The sequence below is a fragment of the Stegostoma tigrinum genome, chromosome 21, assembly GCF_030684315.1.
Source record: "Stegostoma tigrinum isolate sSteTig4 chromosome 21, sSteTig4.hap1, whole genome shotgun sequence".
Classification (NCBI taxonomy): Eukaryota; Metazoa; Chordata; class Chondrichthyes; order Orectolobiformes; family Stegostomatidae; genus Stegostoma; species Stegostoma tigrinum.
The window spans coordinates 27,961,019-27,984,427 of NC_081374.1; the positions used below are offsets into that span (position 1 = coordinate 27,961,019).

The 23,409-nt window shown below is 40.4% G+C and overlaps 1 protein-coding gene across 1 annotated transcript in view; it reads left to right on the forward strand.

Moving 5' to 3' along the window:
• Window positions 1–6,579, forward strand: part of LOC125462926 (high mobility group protein HMG-I/HMG-Y) — a 97,878-nt gene extending 91,299 nt beyond the window's left edge. Inside the window, exon 6 of the mRNA XM_059653414.1 lies at window positions 1,373–6,579. Within this exon, the coding sequence (XP_059509397.1) occupies window positions 1,373–1,435 (63 nt within the window). The 3' untranslated portion in view covers window positions 1,436–6,579. The remainder of the gene's footprint in view (window positions 1–1,372) is intronic.
• The last annotated feature ends 16,830 nt before the right edge of the window (window positions 6,580–23,409 follow it).

The window sequence follows — 23,409 nt, forward strand, 5'->3', positions numbered from 1 at the left end:
TGATTGATACCGCATCCACAAGCGTACTGTCCACAAAATGCACTGCAGAAATTCACTAAGCGTCTTTAGACAGCATCTTTCAAACCCACAGCCACTTCCACCTGCAAGGACAAGAGCAACAGATACCTGGGAACACCATCTTTTGCAAGTTCCCCTCCAAGCCACTCACCATCCTGACTTGGACATATATCGCCATTTATTCATTGTCGCTGAGTAAAAATCCTATAATTCCCTTCCTAAGGACATCGTGGGTCAATCTACACCACCTTCTCAAGGGCAACTAGAGACAGGCAATAAATGCTGGCCAACCAGCGATACCCACATCCCACGAGTCAATAAAAGAAAAAGTTGCCTCAGCCCTGTGTGAAAGAAAGTTCCAAAGGTCCATAACCTTCTGAGTCAAAAAAAAGTTTCCTTATCTCAAACCTAAGTGTCAGCACCTTTTTTCAAATTGTGTACCCTGGTTCTAGACTCCCCACCCAGGGGAAACATGTTACCCACATCTAACCTGTCTATCTTTTTAAGTATTTTGTAATTTCAATGAGATCACTTCCTACTCTGGAAAACTCGGGAGAATACAGGCCCAGTTTCCCCAATCACTCTTTGTAGAACAGTTTTACATCCCAGGAACCAATCTAGTGAACCTTTTTGCACTCAAGTTAAGGAGACCAAAACTGCATGCAGTACTCCAGGTGTAGCCTAACTAAGTTCAAGTACAATTGAAGCAAGATTTCACTACAGTTGTACTCAGATCCTCTTGCAATAAAGGCTAACTTTCCATTAGCTTTCTTAATATCTTGCTTGACCTGCATGTTAGCCTACAGTAACTAATGGTGTCAGTGATTGAGTTTTGTTGTCTCCCTTATATCCCAGTATGCCTAATCAAGTGGATCTTTTCTTCATGGAGATGTTGGTATTTTATAAGAGAGCATAACTTCTGTTATAAATATGGCAGTTTGTAATTCACGCAGTCAAAGAGAACTCTGTGAAAAACAAATGCACTAGGGTAATTGTGCATACTTTAAAAAAGCATAGCTTTTCTGGCTCTGGACATTTTCTGGCTTTACCTTTTGTGGTCTCTTAATTTTAGGGGATCCTCCCTTTAACTTGCGTATATGTATTCCAACTCATTCCAATTTGGATATGTCCATTGACAGTTTTGTATGTTTCTTTTTCTTTAATTTTCTTCAGTCTTTCTCTAAGTCACTTTCATTTAAAGCACAGCTCTACAAATTGGCCTAGATTCTGTAGAGCAAGAGACAATGTGATTGAAGTTTACTTGGAAGCTAATATCAGTTTTTAATAGGACTTTGTGTTTTGCAAACTCGATATACAATTTCTTTGATTGGAACTCTCATTTTTATTTGCCCAGGAAAAGGCAGAGCAGGAAGAGGAGGAGCATGCTTCACCAGAATCCTCAGAAGAAGACCAGTAAATCTGCAAGACTGGTACTACCTCATTCAACAAATGGCTCCTGTCATTAGCTGGACTAAAAACCTTATCACACTGTTTTCATTATAGTCTTAACAGGAGACTACAGCAGCACTGGAACACTACAGGACTTCTTTTTCCTTTTAGTACAGTTCAAGGTATTTCAAAGAAATTAACATTTAATAAATGTTGAAATCTAGATCTTCAAATTCACTTCATAATTTTTTTTCAGTCAAGCCTCTAAGCATCAGTCACAGGTTATACCAGCAAATAGGGCCATGCCAATGAACAACTTTGTTCAATTAAATATCATATAAAAGGGATTTGTTATGTTGCGGACAATTCACATCAAATATGTACATGACCTTGGCTAACATGACAATAATTGTAATGACTGTTATAATGGTACATCCAAAAGCAGCGCTTTAAAACTTGCTGTTGTTTTAGAGTGTCAACCCATTCTCAACAGTGGAATCCCACACTAGATGATAGAAGGAACGTTGCCTACAAAATCAAAATGGCTGCTTTATTCACAGCCGCAAAACTATCCACTTCTTGTATTTACTTTTTTGTTTGTTTATGGCATGGCTTAGAATCATGTAGGTGAACTTTTTGTTATTCTTTGAAATAGATTATGTTCTGTTATGTTATAGACTTGTCTTTCAGAATTGAGGAGGACTGTACGTTTCTCTAGGCTCTATATAATAGTTAACTGTTAGCCTGGAGCTATTAATTTTTATGCTACATTATCAATTAACTTTTATGTTAATATATACACCATAATTGTGCAAATACATTTAAAGTGACGTGAAACTTAAAAGAGCAACATTTCCTTAACAAATAATTTTACCCTGTTACTTTGTTCTCTCATTTTGAATGCATGTATAATTTTCTTTAATATAAAGCAGCAAAATTTTTTCCACCCAAAGAAATGTATTTGACCAGGGAATCTCAGAACTGCAAGCAAGCGGTTTAGGATTTTGTTTGTTGATCACACGCATGCAGTATAATAATGCACCATTAACAGTGGTCAGGGAAAGCTTAGTCAACATGACCACATACCATCACCACCACCCCCAATCCCCACCCTTCACAGTATTCCTTTGTCCAAAAGAAATTAAAGGTTGCATGAGGCAAAATGTCAGTTAGTGAATGACTTCACTCCAAACTGCAATAGTTTAAGAGCTCAGGTAACACCTGCAAAGTGAAGTTTCTACCTATGGAAACCAGTTCTGTCTGAAAATTCAATGCCTAAACGTTTATCTTAAATGCTTACTTTGAAAGTAATATTGGTTTCATAAGTAACTTTGGAAATAAATTACAGATAATGAAAATTCTTCCCTGATCCAAACAATTAGACTAATAGTAATATAACATTAGCTTGTGATTTAACTAACTTTTCCTTGCTCTGTTAACAGCTGGTGTACTCAAATGCGCAAAGTCGACATAGATCTATTGACCCAGTTTAATTGAAGAGTACAATCGCTGCAATTATTATAGCCCACACAATATTTATAATAATATATAGAAATTTATATTCTGGCAACACAATTTCTTTTCTTTTAAGTTATTATTTATGTAAGAGAAAGTATCCCTTTTGCTGGATCATATAGGCTGTCTATAACAAATTGGATATTTTGACATAGATATAAAATCCTTTAAAATTCATTGCAAACTCAAGCAGAAATACTTTAAAGATGCTGAAAATTTAGCCGTTTTGGGGCAGATGTTGGTTTGCAACTTAATAAAGGAATAAAAGTGCATTAAAAGTTGTACATTTGGTTTCTACTTTGCATATCTAGGTCCTAACTAATGACATGCTCAAAAATATAGTGGCTGATGGTAAAAGAAATAACAACATCTGGAATACAATACTTGAAATATTGATTGAAAACAAAATGCTTCATAAAAATAATGTCTGATGCAGATTCGCAATACCTCTCACCAGTTACAACAAAGTTATATTACTTAATATAACACCAAAGACGAGAGACAATATGATTCTACTTTCTCTGTTGTGGCAAATTATGTCCATGTAATCAATTTATTCAAATGTTACATATCCAGTATTCTTAGTTGAAACTAAAGAGGACCAAGTTATTTGTTATTCTGGATCATATATTCTAGAATTAAAGCTTTTGTCATCATTGAAAAACTACATGCACTTAAACTTCTGATAGCATCAGAACTTTAATTACAAATTGCTGAGGGAGTGCTTCACACCTGAAATAGATTTGAAGTATTGTAATAGAACAGCACCAAAGAAATGAACACTTACTATCATTAAGTTTTTTCAAAAGAAAATTTTAACTTTGTACACAAATAATGATAGCTTCATTACATATTGTTTTGTAAAGCTGGCAAAAACTATATATTCTGTGGCCTGTTATTTTTAAGTTGCAGTTAAATATTATGCAGTAGATAAATGTAGTTTAACATACAAGTCAATTTGGATCAAAAAGCAGTTATCCTATAATAGAAGCATTGTCGCTGTATGACAGAAGTATTTTTTTTCATAGTCTGCCATAATTTCAATGATCAGAATTTTAAATCCATGAAACTCGCTTCACTAAATACTCAGACTGGTGGATTGAATACTTTGAGCTCTGTGTCCTTTCATAAAATTTAAAGAAATACAGAGAAATGTTTGATTTGAGTAAAAATGACTACCAGATTTCAGTCATCCTATGACAATTGTTGCATTTTGCTAATATTCAACAAAAAAAACACATTTGGGTTAAATTGGAGCTTGCAAAGGAAAATATTTATTCTGTTTGGTTGTGAATAAGTACCCAGTCTAAGAGCAAGCAAATGGGATATTTCTTCTTTAGTAACAATGGATATAATGAGGCAAAATAAATAGCAACTTAACATACCTGGTTGCTAAATATTCAAATACTAACAAAGTACAACTTTCTTTACTACATAGAGTGGAATCTTCCAATAAAGATTTTCAGCAGGAGTCAGTTCATTATTCAGTTTTCACATGATATTGCAGTATTAGTACTGTACTGAACAGATGGACCTTCTTTGGTTTCCTTAATCACGACTACCTCTTTTAGTTTCATAGTCTCTCGGTTGTTTGCTGCTGTACACAAAATACAATTCATTTGTGTATCTCCTCAGCCACAGTGAATAATGTTTCTGAATTATTACATGTATGATGCCAGAAGGAGAGGGAAAAAATAATCGTGAAGCTGTTTACCTCATTGCAAAAAACAGTAAGTTGGTAAAAGGTGTTCGAGAAAGAAGAGGAAATAATGTTCAGAAAATTTTTGAGCAATCTGTCTCCAATCCACATGAAGAGAGGTTTCTAAATGTTTGAATTTACATACATTTGAATTCAAACTAGTAGTGATTATAAAAGATTACACCTCTTATCACAAACTAATGTTGGTGCTGCAACATTTCCAGAACAGTTAGTGAGTGATTGGTTGATTTTCATATGTTAATGACTGGCAGGCAACATGCCATGTGTAATTGCCCATTTCCTTCATTCAGCAGATTTGGTACACTGTGGATGGTAATTTGATAAATATGAAAAGTGCAAATTTCCAAGTAAGTGTTTTTTGAAATACCTTCTGAAAAAACAAATGATGGTCTAGCATGCAAGATTAATGGTATGTACACTGTGTAGCTTCCCACTGCCCTCTAAATGATGATTGAACACGTTTTATTTGTAAGCTTAGTTAATTAAACATTACTAGTTTAATGTTTTAAATGGAATTTTAATCAGGAATCACTTCTTTGTATTCAGGAATGTAAACCCTGGCAGATTTTGTTGCTCGATTATAGCACTTCACCCTTGAGCTGAGCTAACACACAGAGCAGCAATCAAATCTAGGATGCTGTTATTCTAGGTATTGTGCAATACATTTGACTGATCAGAAGAGCTTTGTGACTTGTTTTATAATGTGAGCTAGCAATTTTTTTTAACAATAAAGTAAGACTGAAAGAATTAATAAAATGAAAAGAATTGCCTGAGGTTTTGCTGTTGTTGCTACTGGCACATTGTTGTAAACCATTCTATATCCTGCCATGTCAGCATGCTGACACTAGAGGGAAGAGTTGAATTCTGCTGACTCTGGTCAAAAAGGTACTCCTGGCAGCAGTTAAAGCCCCAAACTTTATCTGTGTTCCTGTGGGAAATTACTTCATTGCTTCACAACACTGAAGCTGGTACGATATAAAATGCATGTAAAACACTCAAGATGAATGCAACTTCAGTATTTTAAATATACAACCCTGGAGGAAATTTTTTGTGCAATTTATGGGATTAAGTTTGTAAACAAAAGCTGATAATTTTCTTGCACTTGACATCCAGCAAATATCTTCGTCTCTTGACAACCATTCCAATAAGTTAAACATCAAGATCTTGGCTTCTGTTTTGGTGTTGGCTTTAAATTTGCATTTATGTGTCACTCAACCTCAGAGTGTTCTATGCAAAATTGACCAGAATCACACACTGAAGTGAATGAGATGACATGTGTTGTATCATTTTTACCAACTTACTGTTCAAATTTATGGAATTCAGTGATATGCATCTTATAATTTAGTAGATATTTGAATGTTATTGGGGTGCTAATTGCTATATTGAAATAAAGCAAAGTTACTGTAGGATATCATTTATTATGCAAAGGAGATGTGGCACATTGGATTGTACCTCAGTTAAATAAAAATCCTGGTTATTTTAAGGCAAATCACACATTTAAGAAAGCCTACCTCAGGACAAATATTGGTGATCCTGCTGACTTAACACATAGTTTAGAAAGTTTTACTGAAAACCTATTTTTGTTGATTTAATACAAAGAGAAATTACCATGGAAACATTTTATATTGATAGAAACTTGAAGCATTGCTTGTGAAAATTTGAGATTCTAGATAAATGTGTGCAATTAAGGACAGCAACCAGAGAATGTTATTAGTTAAATGTTTTCCCACCAGAAATATTATGCATTCCAGTCAGTTTTAAATCTAATCTCTTGGCACTCAGTTTGGTACTTCTAACATATATTGCTGATCAATAAAATGTGGCAAATTGTTTGTACATGAAGCCCTAATTGTGTTCAATTGCTAACATTCTTAGTCAAGTAGGATTTCTACTTGGATGGTGTTTGGTGCAACAATAAAGTTCAAAAATTAGACAAACTGTTATGGAGTCGTGTGCACTTTGAAACAGAAATCACACCTCTGGAGCACCATCTGCTGAATGATTCATGACATTACAAACTTGAGCCCAAGAAGTTTAATAATGGAAAACATTGACAAATGATGCATATTGATTGATTAGTTTATAAAATGTATTTAGTTTTCTGAACAGTTAAGCTCAGATTATTACTTGATAACACGTGTCATTTGTACTAAAATGTCTCAGCAGTTCACACAAATTCCTGGAGACTAATGATTGTTTTTTGCCTATAAAACAATCATCATGTTCTGATTGTTTTCTATTCTGAAGCAAGTCATTAATTTGCAGTTATTCATTGTCAACAGAACAGCTAACAAAGATTATATCTGTCTTTAAAATTACATGTATGTAAGTAATTCTAAATAGTTATTTCAATGAAACATTATTCTCAAGATCAAACAACCATGCAAATTTATATAAACTTGATTATTTGCAACAGAAGACATTTCTTATAATTGCAGAATTATTTTTTAATTTCACTGTGATCTGATGTTGACCATTTACTTAGCACAGGATACCCTGGAGTATTGCAACCTATTGTGCTGTGCCAGCTCTTTGGAAAAAATGTAAATTTTAGCCCAATGCCCAGCTTTATCTCTATAACCTTTCAAATATATCTCCTGTTGTCTTTTAAAACTTCCTACATGATTCCCCCTCCACTATACCTTCACATTCCTATTGGGTTCAGCAGTGTTTAGGAAATGTTGGGGTGATGGGAGGCAAAGGAGTTGTTCTGGGGGTGAAGAGGAGTGTGTGAAGGGAGTTCTGAAGCTGGAAAAGGGGTTTAAGTATGAGGTCCTTTTGAATAGTTACTCAAGAGTTTGACAATGTATTTAATAGCCTAATCTTCCCTGATTAACTACTTGCTTAATTTCATCGGAACTTTCTGAATTCTCCGAGTTAAATGGAGACTATTGATTAGTTCCAAGTATGGATGCAGGTGTTTATTTCCCATTGCACACTCGCGAATTTCAACACAATAGAAGACAACATGGAGCACAGTTTGGCAAGTAACTTCTAGTCTCCACTTCTGTGCGTTGGTGAGACCCTGAACATCTCTTCTTGGTAGCCCTGTGCTTAAACCCCATGAACTTTGCAGTTTGCTAGGCCACCACCCAAAGTGCACTTGCCCACCTTTCCTTTCCCCAGGTCTGGTATACGAGGTTACCACATTAGGTATAGTCAAACGTTTCCCCTCACCATCCCCACTTGAAGCAAGAATCTTCTAACAAGGACCTCCCTCCCACATGACCCCCTTCCCATCTACACTCTACATTATCATCTTCTTACAGATGTTATTGAGGCCCCCTCACTTCCCAGCCTGCAACTCCCAATCCTGAAGAATAACTTACCAAGTCTCTTTCCCATGGCAGCTTCCCCCTACCAAAATCATGCCCTTTCCCCTTACCTTCTCTGGATGGAAGCAATACCTACTGGACATTCCCAGATGTGAAGAGCCATGACTGATGACTGCACAACTCACTAACCAGGATAGCCATTCCACCTGCAGTGGCTGCTATGGATCCATAGGTCTGACTGTCACCCCTTCCCCAGACTACAGAGGCATAGAGCTTCTGACCAAGTAAACATACCAAGTAGATGTCTGACCATGGCCAAACCTTTGAGTGGAATGGGAGACTGCCTTTGACTTAAAAGTGCTGGGACCTCCTGAATGATGGACGCCTTCATGGAATTTGGTGAAACTTTTTCCTTAGATTTTGAGTCATGGCTACATTTGCTTTGACACATGGTAGAAATGAGAGATCGATGCAGCATACTGCCATATATTAAGATGTATGCCCTCTTTATTGAGGATAGCCTACCAAGGCATACATTTGTTTTATTGCATAGATGGTGGTGAGCATGCAGGGAGGCGCTAAGAGTGCAATGAGCAGCACTGAGATTCAGCCAAGTCCAATCCTTGAGCAGACTGCTTGTCTGTGTTTGCAAACTGTCACAACTATGGCCTTTCAATGCTATTTGCAAGTGCACCCTGCAAAGCGTGTCACTGTTTCCAGATTGCCCTCCACATATACCAGAGAGGTGCCATGTTGGTCACGAGGAGTTGACAAATGCTAGCTGCTAATTTCTATTCACAAGTGATGCATATATCTGGTATTCATGCATCGTACCCTATGATGCAATTTGGTCCTAAGCAACTTGAAGTTCCTTTAGAGCAACTGATTAGATTAGATTAGATTCCCTATAGTGTGGAAACAGGCCCTTCAGCCCAACGAGTTCACACCGCCCCTCGATATATCCCACCCAGACCCATCCCCCTATAACCCACACACCCCTGAATACTACGGGCAATTTAACATGGCCAATCCAACTAACCTGCACATCTTTGGACTGTGGGAGGAAACCGGAGCACCCGGAGGAAACCCATGCAGACATTTCTGGTTGCGGCAGAAGCCTGTCGGGAAGCCGGTGAGTCACTGTTTTTGAATCTTTAAAAAGCTTACCTCGTGAATAGGCGGAGATACGCTGAGCAGGAGCCGACACGGGGCTGGTGAGTGAGAGGGGTAATATATTTGTGGGGTTGCGTTACCCGAAACACTACCCGGGTAGTGTCTCCCACCCATCCTCCTCCGCTAACCAAAAAAAAAGGTTCTGTGTGCCGGATTGGTAAGGTAACAAGTTTATTTTTTAAGTCTTGGGAACTTAGAATAATGGGAACGGAGGTCAGGGCAGTTGAATGTTCCTCCTGCAGAATGTGGGAGGTAGGGGTCACCACTAGTGTCCCTGCTGACTACATCTGCGGGAAGTGCACCCAACTCCAGCTCCTTGAAAACCACGTTAGGGAACTGGAGCTGGAGCTGGATGAACTTCGGACCATTCGGGAGGCAGAGGGGGTCATTGGGAGGAGTTACAGGGAGGTAGTCACTCCTCAAGTACAGGAAAAAGGCAGATGGGTTACGGTCAGGGGACAGAAAGGGAACCGGCAGGCAGTGCAGGGATCCCCTTTGGCCATTCCCCTCAACAATAAGTATACCGTTTTGGATACTGTTGGGGGGGACGACTTACCAGGGGAAAGCAGTGGGGCACAGGTCTCTGGCACAGAGTCTGTCCCTGCTGTTCAGAAGGGAAGGGGGAAGAGGGGCAGAGCAGTAGTCATTGGGGACTCCATAGTTAGGGGGACAGATAGGAGGTTCTGTGGGGACGAGAGAGACTCATGGTTGGTGTGTTGCCTCCCAGGTGCCAGGGTGCGTGATGCCTTAAGGGGGAGGGGAAGCAGCCCCAAGTCGTGGTCCACATTGGCACCAATGACATAGGTAGGTAGAGAGAAGGGGATTTAAGGCAGAAATTCAGGGAGCTAGGATGGAAGCTGAGAGCTAGGACGAACAGAGTTGTCTCTGGTTTGTTGCCCGTGCCACGTGTAGTGAGGCGAGGAATAGAGAGAGAGACGAGTCGAACACGTGGCTACAGGGATGGTGCAGGAGGGAGGGTTTTGGATTCTTGGATAATTGGGGCTCTTTCTGGGGTAGGTGGGACCTCTACAAGCAAGATGGTCTCCACCTGAACCAGAGGGGTACCGATATCCTGGGGGGAAATTTGCTAAGGCTATTCGGGTGGGTTTAAACTAATTCAGTAGCGGGATGGGCATCAAAATGGTAGTTCGATTATAGAAAAGGTTGAGAGTAGGGTGGTCCGAAATAAAGTTTCACGGAAGCAAGATGGCACCGGCAAGCAAGAAGTTGGTTTGAAGTGTGTCTACTTCAATGCCAGGAGCGTCCGGAATAAGGTGGGAGAACTTGCAGCATGGGTTAGTACCTGGGACTTCGATGTTGTGGCCATTTCGGAGACATGGATAGAGCAGGGACAGGAATGGCTGTTCCAGGTTCTGGGATTTAGATGTTTCAGTAAGAACAGAGAAGATGGTAAAAGGGGCGGAGGTGTGGCATTGTTGGTCAAGGACAGTATTACAGTTACAGAAAGGATGTTTGGGGACTCGTCAACTGAGGTAGTATGGGCTGAGGTTAGAAACAGGAAAGGAGAGGTCACCCTGTTGGGAGTTTTCTATAGGCCTGGAATAGTTCCAGATATGTAGAGGAAAGGATAGCAAAGATGATTCTCGATAGGAGAGAGAGAGACAGGGTAGTTGTCATGGGGGCTTTCAACTTTCCAAATATTGACTGGGAACACTATAGTTCGAGTACTATAGATGGGTCAGTTTTTGTCCAGTGTGTGCAGGAGGGCTTCTGACGCAGTATGTAGATAGGCCAACAAGGGGCGAAGCCACATTAGATTTGGTACTGGGTAATGAGCCTGGGCAGGTGTTAGATTTGGAAGTAGGTGAGCACTTTGGTGATAGTGATCACAATTCTGTTATGTTTACTTTAGTGATGGAAAGGGATAGGTGTATACCACTGGGCAAGAGTTATAGCTGGGGGAAAGGCAATTACGATGAGATTAGGCAAGATTTAGGGAGCATAGGATGGGGAAGGAAACTGCAGGGGATGGGCACATTAGAAATGTGGAGCTTATTCAAGGAAAAGCTCCTGTGTGTCCTAGATAAGTATGTACCTGTCAGGCAGGGAGGAAGCTGTAGAGCACGGGAGCCGTGGTTTACGAAGGAGGTGGAATCTCTGATCAAGAGAAAGAAGAAGGCTTATGTTAGGATGAGATGTGAAGGCTCAGTTAGGGCACTTGAGGGCTACGAGGTAGCCAGGAAAGACCTAAAGAGAGAGCTCAGAAGAGCCATGAGGAGACATGAGAAGTTGTTGGTGGATAGAATCAGGGTAAACCCTAAGGCTTTCTATCGGTATTTAAGGAATAAAAGAATGACGAAAGTAAGATTAAGCCCAATCAAGGATAGTCGTGGTAAGTTGTGTGTGGAGTCAGATGAGATAGGGGAAGCGCGAAATGAATATTTTTCAACAGTATTCACTCTAGAAAACGACAATGTTGTCAAGGAGAATACTGAGATACAGGCTACTAGACTAGGTGCGATTGAGGTTCACAATGAAAGAGGTATTAGAAATCCTTCAGAGGGTGTAGATAGATAACTCCCCTGGGCCGGATGGGATTTATCCTTGGATCCTCTGGGAAGCCAGGGAGGAGATTGCCGAGCCTTTGGCATTGATCTTTAACTCGTCATTGTCTACAGGAATAGTGCCAGATGACTGGAGGATAGCAAATGTGGTTCCCCTGTTCAAGAAGGGGAGTAGAGACAACCCTGGTAATTATAGACCAGTGATCCTTACCTCAGTTGTTGGTAAAGTGTTGGAAAAGGTTATAAGGGATAGGATTTATAAACACGTAGAAAAGAATAAATTGATTAGGGATAGTCAGCACGGTTTTGTGAAGGGAAGGTCGTGCCTCGCAAACCTTATTGACTTCTTTGAGAAGGTGACCAAACAGGTAGATGAGAGTAAACCGGTTGATGTGGTGTATATGGATTTCAGCAAGGCGTTCAATAAGGTTCCCCACAATAGGCTATTGTAAAAAATGTGGAGGAATGGAATTGTGGGAGATATAGCAGTTTGGATTGGAAATTGGCTTGCTGAAAGAAGACAGAGGATGGTAGTTGATGGGAAATGTTCATCCTGGAGACCAGTTCCTAGTGGTGTACCGCAGGGGTCGGTGTTGGGTCCACTGCTGTTTGTCATTTTTATAAATGACCTGGATGAGGGCGTAGAAGGATGGGTTAGTAAATTTGCAGACGACACTAAGGTCGGTGGAGTTGTGGATAGTGATGAAATTTGCTGTAGGTTGCAGAGAGACATAGATAAGCTGCAGAGCTGGGCTGAGAGGTGGCAAATGGAGTTTAATGCAGACAAGTGTGAGGTGATGCACTTTGGTAGGAGTAACCAGAAGGCAAGGTACAGGCTAATGGTAAGATTCATAGTAGTGTAGATTAGCAGAGAGATCTCTGTGTCTATGTAACAGATCCTTGAAAGTTGCCACCCAGGTTGACAGGGTTGTTAAGAAGGCATACAGTGTTTTAGTTTTTATTAATAGAGGGATCGAGTTCCGGAACCAAGAGGTTATGGTGAAGCTGTACAAAACTCTGGTGCGGCCACACTTGGGAGTATTGTGTACAGTTCTGGTCACCGCATTATAAGAAGGATGTGGAAGCTTTGGAAAGGGTGCAGAGGAGATTTACTAGGATGTTGCCTGGTATGGAGGGAAGGTCTTATGAGGAAAGGCTGAGGGACTTGAGGCTGTTTTCATTAGGGAGAAGAAAGTTGAGAGGTGACTTAATTGAAACATATAAAATAATCAGAGGGTTGGATCGGGAGAGCCTTTTTCCTAGGATGGTGACGGCGAGCACGAGGGGGCATAGCTTTAAATTGAGGGGTGAAAGATATAGGACAGATGTCAGAGGTAGTTTCTTTACTCATAGAGTAGTAAGGGAATGGGACGCTTTGCCTGCAACGGTAGTAGATTCGCCAACTTTAGGTACATTTTAAGTCGTCATTGGATAAGCATATGGGCGTACATGGAATAGTGTAGGTTAGATGGGCTTGAGATCGGTATGACAGGTCGGCACAACATCGAGGGCCGAAGGGCCTGTACTGTGCTGTAATGTTCTATGTTCTATGTTAATGTGCAGACTGCACACAGGCAGTCGCCCAAGGGTGGATTTGAACCCAGCTCCCTGGTGCTGTGAGACTGCAGTGCTAACCACTGAGCCACCGTGCCACCCCAATGATGAACTGAAGTTTCCCAATATCTGCTCTGGTTTCCATGTTGAGATTTCTCAACATGTAGCTTGTTTGGCGCATTTAGTAAGATAGGAAGCTAAATATCTTTATTTAGTGTTAATGAAGAGTGTTGGACTGTTAATAAGGCATTGACCATGTTGCTGAGACCCCTATAAGATCGCATCCTAATGCCTTGTTTGCCTTTATCAATTCTAAACACTAACTGCTTTGTGATATAATAAAGATCTGCAAATGCTGGAGATCTGAAACAAAAGTAGAAATGGAAGCATCTATGGAGAGAATGCAGAGTTAACATTTTAAGACCAATGACCCTTGCGACGTGCTCTGGGTAAAGCAGCTTTGTAAAGTTGTTGCAGGGTAATAAATACTTATGTAAAGCCACCAACAATATTTTATGTTGGTATGACGAGGTGAAGATGAGTGAATTGGGCTCTTCTCTTTTCAACATCTTCTGTTGGCCATAACGAAGATTTTATGTTCTTTTTAACACAAGGCTTTGCTTTTGATGAAAATGTAGTTAACTGGTTCACCGGAAACAATAAAGAGCCAACACAAGGTTTCCTTGAGTGAAAAAAATGTAATTTTATTTTCTGCTCCAAGAAAAAATATTAACGATGCAATGCCAAGCATGACCCAGTACAAAATTGAAAATGGGTCGTATCTAATTTAAAAGGGTGATGAAAAGAATGTACTGTCCACAGGGTGGCCTTGAAATATAAGATTATTACATAATATCTCAATTGTTTAATCATACCTTGCATATTTTTAGCAGGAACTAATATTTCAGTTTCCCTTTAAGTTTTCAGTTACTTGATGTTTCTTTTTAATTATTTCTGTCACTAGACACTTTCCTTCTTGAGAGGGTACTTTGTCTCTAGTCACAAATCCATCTCCACGGCTTTGTCAAAAGTAATTCTCCTGAAATACACCTCATTTGAATAGCCCAATGTCCTTGTTTCCAAAGCTAATAATTGTCAGCAATTCCCTTCATCTTCAATACATGAAATTTATCATAAAAAGTGTAAGTCAAAGGAGATGAGGCTTTCTTAAACCTGATTGGGTGAACTAGTTTCAATGTCTTTTGATAAAATATTCATTTCAATTCAGATGATTTTGTTATTTCGTATTGGATTCATGAAAAGTAGCTTACCTGTGTGGTCAGCTGTAGCCATTTTAGTGATTTTTTTCCTTTATTAAAATCATTTTTATTGGTGAATAAAATCAGATTGTGGAATTTGTAAATTGATGGTGTATAAATTTATCACTGTTGTGACAGTGCTTCAGTGAGAAAGGTTAGGATTCAAGTTCAACTGTACTCAGATTAGTATACACAGAATTATACTGTTCATTTGCAGTTCCTCTTAACCACTGTATCAATGAATGTGTTTATTTGATACAGTAATACCTCCAAATGATCCAAGACTTACATTCAGATGCTAACTTCTGCATTGCAGTTATTTCAAGGCCCTGGTGTCAACTAGTAATAAAATATTACTTCTGACTCTATATGGCTTGGCTAGAAACTGTTTCCATCAAGGTGACATTGCCCACCTTGCCGTCACCTCAGTTATCTACCACTGAAACTCTCACCCAAGCCTTTATTACCTCCAGACTAGGCTTTTCTGATACAATTGAGGCCAATCTGTCATTCCTCCATTAACTTGAGTTCATCCAGTACTCTGTTGTCCATCGCATCAAATCCTGGACAGCCATCATTTTGTGCTATACTGGCCCTTGGTTAGGCAGCCCCTCAATTTTGAATTTGCTTCCTTCTTTTGAAATACTGCCATGATTTGGCATATCTCTGTAAACCCCTTCAGCACTTCAACTCGCTCTTTTTAAAATGTATTTGCTAATTCCAGTTCCTTAAACACCCACAATTTTCATCCCTCTACCATTGGCAACTATGCCCTCAGCTGCACAAGCCTAAAACTCCAGAACTTCCTCTGTTTCATTTTTTTCTTCCTTTAAAATACTTCATAAAACTTCTGTGATCTAGCTTTTCATCATCTGTTCTAAGATTTATTTGTGTTGCTAAATCATATTTTATTATGCTTCTGAATCACTTGAGGTACCTTCTTTACATTAAATGTACCATATAAATACAAACCATCGTTGTTAACTTATTCAATTCATTCCAGAAAGAGCAAAAAGAAAATATACTGGAAAGTGTGTGGCTGCCAGAGTAATGCAATTCTTAATTATTTTACCAGTAAGGCATCAGGTATATTTGAGTAATAATTTTGAACGCTGACAATTATTCATCATTTAAATGTTATGAGGTGTGATTTTACATCAATACACACTCATTCAGAGCCATTTTAGTCGTTGAGATATTTCATTAAGTACAGAACAAAAGGTTTTTCCCTTTATGAAGTGTAAACTATTTTGTTACTGTTTCATTCTGTACAGGTATAACTGTATCCTTAATAGCATCTTAGCAAATTTGCTTCAGCAGGTAACTTGAATTTGATACCCTCAAAGCAACTGTGTTTCATACAGTTTCACTTGCCATAATGTAACCAGTTCCGTTATAGTCACAGTAACTGGTCACAGTGAAACTGATTTTAATAGTTATTGGCCAAAGCAGATAGATGTGTCTATAAATTTTAGCTCAGTGTTTGGCAAAATAAAGTGGTTGACTAATCATTATTACATATCGACTTATTGGTAACAACTGCTAGAAAAGCATTTGCAATAGGTTTACGTGGATGTAGCAGTGCAGAGTCAGTTTGGCATTACATCTCTGTTATTACAAATATTCATGTAGAAATCTTAAAATGCTACAGATGGTCTTGAAATTAGGAATACATTATCACAGGAACTGGAATATGAAGGGAAGCACAAGTGATTTTTAAGTAGTTCCTTGGTAGATTAACATAGTACGGTATGTATGTCAATCAAAAATTATTTGTTTAGGAAATATAGCACGTAACGGAATCTTTTTATTTCAACATGTAGGAAACAAACTTTAAAATAAGTATTTTTACTATTGAAAGTTTGTCCTATCAGAAAATATGACAATTAAATTTATAGAAACCTACTGAAATATCCAGACAATTCGGTAATACCAAGATTAGAGAAGAAAAATCACATTAGTCCCTACTTTGAAGCATGTAGTACTACAATTGGTCTTAAGTCAATGGAACTCTGTTTTTAAATCCACTGAATAAACAACTTTGTACCATCATCTACCATGAATATTACCTAATAAACCAGTAAAAGCTTATTCCTGTTTTCAGGGTATTTTTTGTGATTGAAATTTGTCTGTGAACTATTAATAACAGTGATACTTTAAGAATATGCTATTACTTGGGATTTTAAAACAGAAAGCAGCAGTTTACAATAAATCATATTTCAGCAGTTATTCCATGCTCTTGACATTGAATGTCTATTCTCAGAATGCATGAAAAGGGTTTTGTTGGTCTGTTTCTTTCTAAAGTCTAATTCTTCTCCACTAGTTAGTGAAATTCTGTCAAGCCACTTTGAAAGGCCCTGTTCACAAAGATCAGATTTGAAAGTAAACTTTATTTGTTTTTTATTCTGTTTTTCACTGTGATGTGGGAAATCATAATTCTTTCCTGATAATTCAACTTCCTGATACAACTTCTTGATACACAATTCAGTATACCTCCATTTTAAAACATTTCTGACAAAAATAATTCTTCAGAGGTCAAATAAAGCAGTCGTCATAATCATGTTGGTAAGTTTCTGCTAGCTATAATTTGCAACATAGTACGATGTTAATAGTTAGGTGATGATTGTGATGCTCCCTTTGGCCTGGATTTTGATTTCTATTCGTTGCAGGGATGGGGATGGGGCAATGTGTTGGCTAGAGAAAGATTAGCTCATGCAAAACCTCTAAATTTTGTGTATTAGTTTAAGTAATGTAATAAGCATGCTATAAATGTTGAGTTCTGCATTTTTATTTATGTATGAATTTTACATTTGAGATATTGAAAGCAAATATGATCAGTCTCTTAAATTACTTGCAGTGTCAGTATCATTGTGCAAAATTCAGACACATTGGCCAGTATCTCACACAGCCTAGATAATCCTATAATCTAACATTTCCGGAGGAAAAAAGAAAAATCATTTTAAAACAAATAAAGTAACATATCTCTACTCTCTATCTTGTAATGTCAGAGTTAATTTTCAAAACTTCTCTCAAATTTTTCAAATTGTTGAATTATAGCAACTTAATTTAGGTAGAGGGAATTTTTTTTGTGGATGTGAATTTTATGTTCAAGGTGAGGAAACTGAGTGGTCTGGAAAGCCACATGTGCCACATTTGGCAGTTAGGGCTGAACTTGCATCAAAGCAACTGAAAGCAGGAACTGGGTCTTTTTCAGTTCAGGAACTTGTCACAGATGAATCCTTTGTTATGAGAATGGTGGACATATTGTTGTTCTGAATTGCTTTGATGGACCATCAGCTTTTAAGGATTTCACTGAATGGAACAACTAAGGGTAGGAAAATAAGCAGCAGAAATGAATATGTGAAAAGAATTATGCAAAATTTGAAAAGAAACATAAGCAATAATGACTAGATAAGCATGCCTGAACTGTGTACATAATAGGGACAGTGATGTAGTGGTAATCTGAATCACTGAATTAGCAATTCAGATCCCTAAGTTAATGTTCTGGGGGTATGGGTTTTAATACTACCGTGGCAAACTGTGAAATTTGAATACAATAAAAAGCTAGTCTGATAATTGTTGGTTATTGAAAAAATTTAATGTCCTTTAGGGAAAGAAATCTGGCATACTTACCTGGTTAGGCCTACATGTGACAGCAGATCAGCAATGTGGTTAACATTAAACTGCTGTCCGGGAAAATTATAAATGGGCAATAAACCACTGGCTGCTTTCCCTGTATTTTTTGTTTCTAAGGTTAGATGACACTTTAAATTCCCAGTGCAGTCAAGACTATCCCACTCAGATGTTAATAAGATTGAAAGTTACCAAACTTCATTAAATCTCTGCCTTCTGAGCAAGGGATTCCAGCTCCTCCTTTTCAAAGATGTATTGGGAAACAGGCAGGAATGTGGAGTGATCACATCAGACATGATCTTATGAAATGGCAAAGTAAGCTTGAGAGACCAAATGGCCTACTCCTGCTCCAAATACATACGATTCACTTTCAAAAACTCTCCAACTTGGGTTGGGTTAATGATTGCTGAAGTCTAATAGCTCAATCTCTTGTTCCAAGGCTGAGTTTCCCAGGATTCTGAAATTCCCCCAAGTATCTGATTACAAGCAAAAGCTCAGCTTTTGTCAGACTCAGCTTTATCAAGCTGCCATTGAAATTTAGAGACGTTCAATCTTTCTTACCTGTAGCAAGCAAATGCTGCTTGTAGGCTTCCTTCACCCTACTCTGAATTGAAACCAGAGAAACGTCTTAAGCTGTCCAGAATGATGTAGCCTGATCTGGATGTCCTTAAACTGACCTGAACCTAAAGCTTCTTTTGCTTTTAAGCTGCTTGAGCTGTACTTCTGCCTGGACTGGCATTACTACAAACTTTACAGATGCTACTTCTCCAGTTAAGTAAGTCCATTGGCTGTTTTTATATTTGTCTTCTGATTCTATTAAACAAATGTGAGTGGCTTTCTGAACTTCCTTTTTTTTCTCAGATGTGTTGACAATCATTATACTCTACATTTTAATTACCTTACCTTCCCATCTGGTAAGCTCTGAAAGTAACAATGATGACAAACTTGTAAGTGAACTAGACTTCTGGGAGTTTCAATAACATTTATTCCATTTTGTACTGGAAAATTTGAATTTCCAGAACTAAAAATGCTATGCTAAAAAAATGAGCTATGAACTAGATTTTCACCAAACCTGAATTGACATGGAGATGGATTCCTTTCCAATTATAAGATATAAAGTCCCAAAATAGGAAGGCAAATCAGAGAGTACACAGCTTTAGAGGAGCACTGTAAAGTAACATAGGTAAGCAACTGGACAGATTCCACACTAGTAAGGTAGATTGTGAGCCACTTCTTAAAATGTAATCAAAAACAGAAAAAGTGCAGCCAAGTTGCCACTTTGGCTGACACTCCTCTAGAATGTGGCCTTTGAATGCACCCCTACCCAGAATTATTTTTAGGCTATCCAGTAATACTAATTCCCAGTTTGCTGGTAGCTGCTCTCCTCCATGCTGGGAAACTGGAGTCCATCTGGAAAATGTGAGGTGACTTCTTAAATCCACCTACTGGCAATGCTGTTATGAACAGGCCTAATTAGCTGACAACCTTGTGGGGCAGGCAGCCACCCTAGGCACTGAATTCACTTCCCCCTAAAAAATCTCATGCAGGAGTGGCGTTCTGAGACTCAGATTCTGCAAGGGCAGAAGAACACCCCTGTACCTCATTGCTCCATTTTTTGATATTTAGCTAAGAATGAGATGATCTGTTTAAAACTGAATCCAGTCTGGATTTGAACAACTAGTCCATGATCACTAGCAACTGGACTGTATGAACATATTTCATGTAAGCTGCTTACAGCTTCAGTGTTTAATTTTGCTGATGGTGAGTAAGTGTGCATTTCTGCTTTGTAGTCAAAAATTTTATTTATTTTTATTCCAAGGACCTCCAAAGCATAGTTTTGCAGACCTGTTGTTATAGTAACCGAAAAACTGAAATAAGTTGGACTCTCGGTTTATAAAGAGTAATGTCAAGCAAGTGCAAATCAACTATTGAAATGTTTAGTTTTTAATAAAACCAAAAATGACTGTAATTGACAATAACCCACTCCTTTACAATGTTTCCAAATGTCAGAGCGCACATTCAGTAAAATTTCAAGCAGAGCTGTTCTGGTACGTCCAGAATTCACCTCTTGCCAGTTCTGTGTTTTTATCTAACTGCTCTACTATTTTATATTGTGTCAAGTAAATGTGTTATTATTTTCAATACACTGTGAATTAATAACAATCTCCATCCCCTCATCCCATCCTTTCAGCATTTCCAGAAGATGTATCAATACCATCAATTATCCATATTTTGCATATTTATTCTAAGCATCCTGTGGTTAATTTAAATTAAAATAGGTGGAAGCTTAATCTAACTATATAAATGCAATCTAACTGTATAAATGCAGTAAAGCTAGCAATTTCTGAACACTCTTGCAAGCTTGTGCACAATTTAAGTGAGTGAATTGCACCAGTGGGACTCTGTAATATTTAAAAAAAGACTAGATAATGTTTTATTTAATGCAATAGAGGTATTAATTACAGGGCTTGAAGTTTATGCAATCTGCACTACTATTGATTTCTTATCATTATTGCAGTCAGGCTAACGTTTAAAATCTTTGTCTATGAAGCTAGGAAATACAAATCCGATTCAATGACCAAACGCTTGAACGAAGATATATTCCTTACCCTAAACCCTATCAGGAATAAGTGATAATGGGAACTGCAGATGCTGGAGAATCCAAGATAATAAAATGTGAGGCTGGATAAAGACAGCAGGCCCAGCAGCATCTCAGGAGCACAAAAGCTGACGTTTCGGGCCTAGACCCTTCATCAGAGAGGGAGATGGGGTGAGGGTTCTGGAATAAATAGGGAGAGAGGGGGAGGCGGACCGAAGATGGAGAGAAAAGAAGATAGGTGGAGAGGAAAGAAGATAGGTGGGGAGGTAGGGAGGTGATAGGTCAGTCCAGGGAAGATGGACAGGTCAAGGAGGTGGGATGAAGTTAGTAGGTAGGAGATGGAGGTGCGGCTTGGGGTGGGAGGAAGGGATGGGTGAGAGGAAGAACAGGTTAGGGAGGCAGAGACCGGTTGGACTAGTTTTGGGATGTAGTGGGTGGAGGGGAAGAGCTGGGCTGGTTCTGTGGTGCAGTGGCGGGGAAGGGGACGAACTGGGCTGGTTTTGGGATGCGGTGGGGGAAGGGGAGATTTTGAAGCTGGTGAAGTCCACATTGATACCATTGGGCTGCAGGGTTCCCAAGCGGAATATGAGTTGCTGTTCCTGCAACCTTCGGGTGGCATCATTGTGGCACTGCAGGAGGCCCATGATGGACATGTCATCAAGAGAATGGGAGGGGGAGTGGAAATGGTTTGCGACTGGGTGGTGCAGTTGTTTGTTGCGAACTGAGCGGAGGTGTTCTGCAAAGCGGTCCCCAAGCCTCTGCTTGGTTTCCCCAATGTAGAGGAAGCCACACCGGGTACAGTGGATGCAGTATACCACATTGGCAGATGTGCAGGTGAACCTCCTGCTTAATGTGGAAGGTCATCTTGGGGCCTGGGATAGGGGTGAGGGAGGAGGTGTGGGGGCAAGTGTAGCATTTCCTGCGGTTGCAGGGGAAGGTGCCGGGTGTGGTGGGGTTGGAGGGCAGTGTGGAGCGAACAAGGGAGTCATGGAGAGAGTGGTCTCTCCGGAAAGCAGACAGGGGTGGGGATGGAAAAATGTCTTGGGTGGTGGGGTCAGATTGTAGATGGCGAAAGTGTCGGAGGATGATGCGTTGTATCCGGAGGTTGGTGGGGTGGTGTGTGAGAATGAGGGGGATCCTCTTTGGGCGGTTGTGGTGGGGGTGGGGTGTGAGGGATGTGTTGCGGGAAATGCGGGAGACGCTGTCAAGGGCGTTCTCGACCACTGTGGGGTAAAGTTGCGGTCCTTGAGGAACTTGGACATCTGGGATGTGCGGGAGTGGAATGCCTCATCGTGGGAGCAGATGCGGCAGAGGCGGAGGAATTGGGAATAGGGGATGGAATTTTTGCAGGAGGGTGGGTGGGAGGAGGTATATTCTAGGTAGCTGTGGGAGTCGGTGGGCTTGAAATGGACATCAGTTACAAGCTGGTTGCCTGAGATGGAGACTGAGAGATCCAGAAAGGTGAGGGATGTGCTGGAGATGGCCCAGGTGAACTGAAGGTTGGGGTGGAAGGTGTTGGAGATTTGGATGAACTGTTCGAGCTCCGCTGGGGAGCAAGAGGCGGCGCCGATACAGTCATCAATGTAACAGAGGAAGAGGTGGGGTTTGGGGCCTGTGTAGGTGTGGAAGAGGGACTGTTCTATGTAACCTACAAAGAGGCAGGCATAGCTGGGGCCCATGCGGGTGCCCACGGCCACCCCCTTAGTCTTTAGGAAGTGGGAGGAATCGAAAGAGAAGTTGTTGTGGGTGAGGACGAGTTCAGCTAGGCGGATGAGGGTGTCGGTGGAGGGGGACTAGTCGGGCCTGCAGGACAGGAAGAAGCGGAGGGCCTTGAGGCCATCTGCATGTGGAATGCAGGTGTATAGGGACTGGACGTCCATGGTGAAAATGAGGTGTTGGGGGCCAGGGAATTGGAAGTCCTGGAGGAGGTGGAGGGCATGGGTGGTGTCACGGACGTAGGTGGGGAGTTCCTGGACCAAAGGGGAGAAAATGGAGTCCAGATAGGTGGAGATGAGTTCGGTGGGGCAGGAACAGGCTGAGACGATGGGTCGACCAGGGCAGGCAGGTTTGTGGATTTTGGAAAGGAGATAGAAACGGGCCGTGCGGGGTTGGGGAACAATGAGGTTGGAGGCTGTGGATGGGAGGTCCCCTGAGGTGATGAGGTCATGAATGGTGTTGGAGATGATGGTTTGGTGCTCGGGTGTGGGGTCATGATCGAGGGGGTGGTAGGAGGTGGTGTCGGAGAGTTGGCGTCTGGCCTCGGCGATGTAGAGGTCAGTGCGCCATACTACCACTGCGCCACCCTTGTCTGCGGGTTTGATGGTGAGGTTGGGGTTGGAGCGGAGGGCTGCCCGTTCTGCAGGGGAGAGGTTGGAGTGGGTGAGAGGAGTGGTGAGGTTGAGGCGGTTAATGTCTCGATGGTAGTTAGAGATGAAGAGGTCGAGGGAGGGTAGGAGGCCTGGGGGTGGTGTCCAGGAGGAGGACTTGTATTGGAAGTGGGTGAAGGGGTCCGTGGAGGGAGGGTTAGGTTCCCGGTTGAAGTAGGCGTGGAGACAAAGGCGGCGGAAAAACTGTTCTATGTCCAATCGTCTCCATCGCCTCCATGCCTACTTCTTCAACCGGGAACCTAACCCTCCCTCCACTGACCCCTTCACCCGCTCCCCCTCCCATTCTTTAGATGACATGTCCATCATGGGCCTCCTGTAGTGCCACAATGATGCCACCCGAAGGTTGCAGGAACAGCAACTCA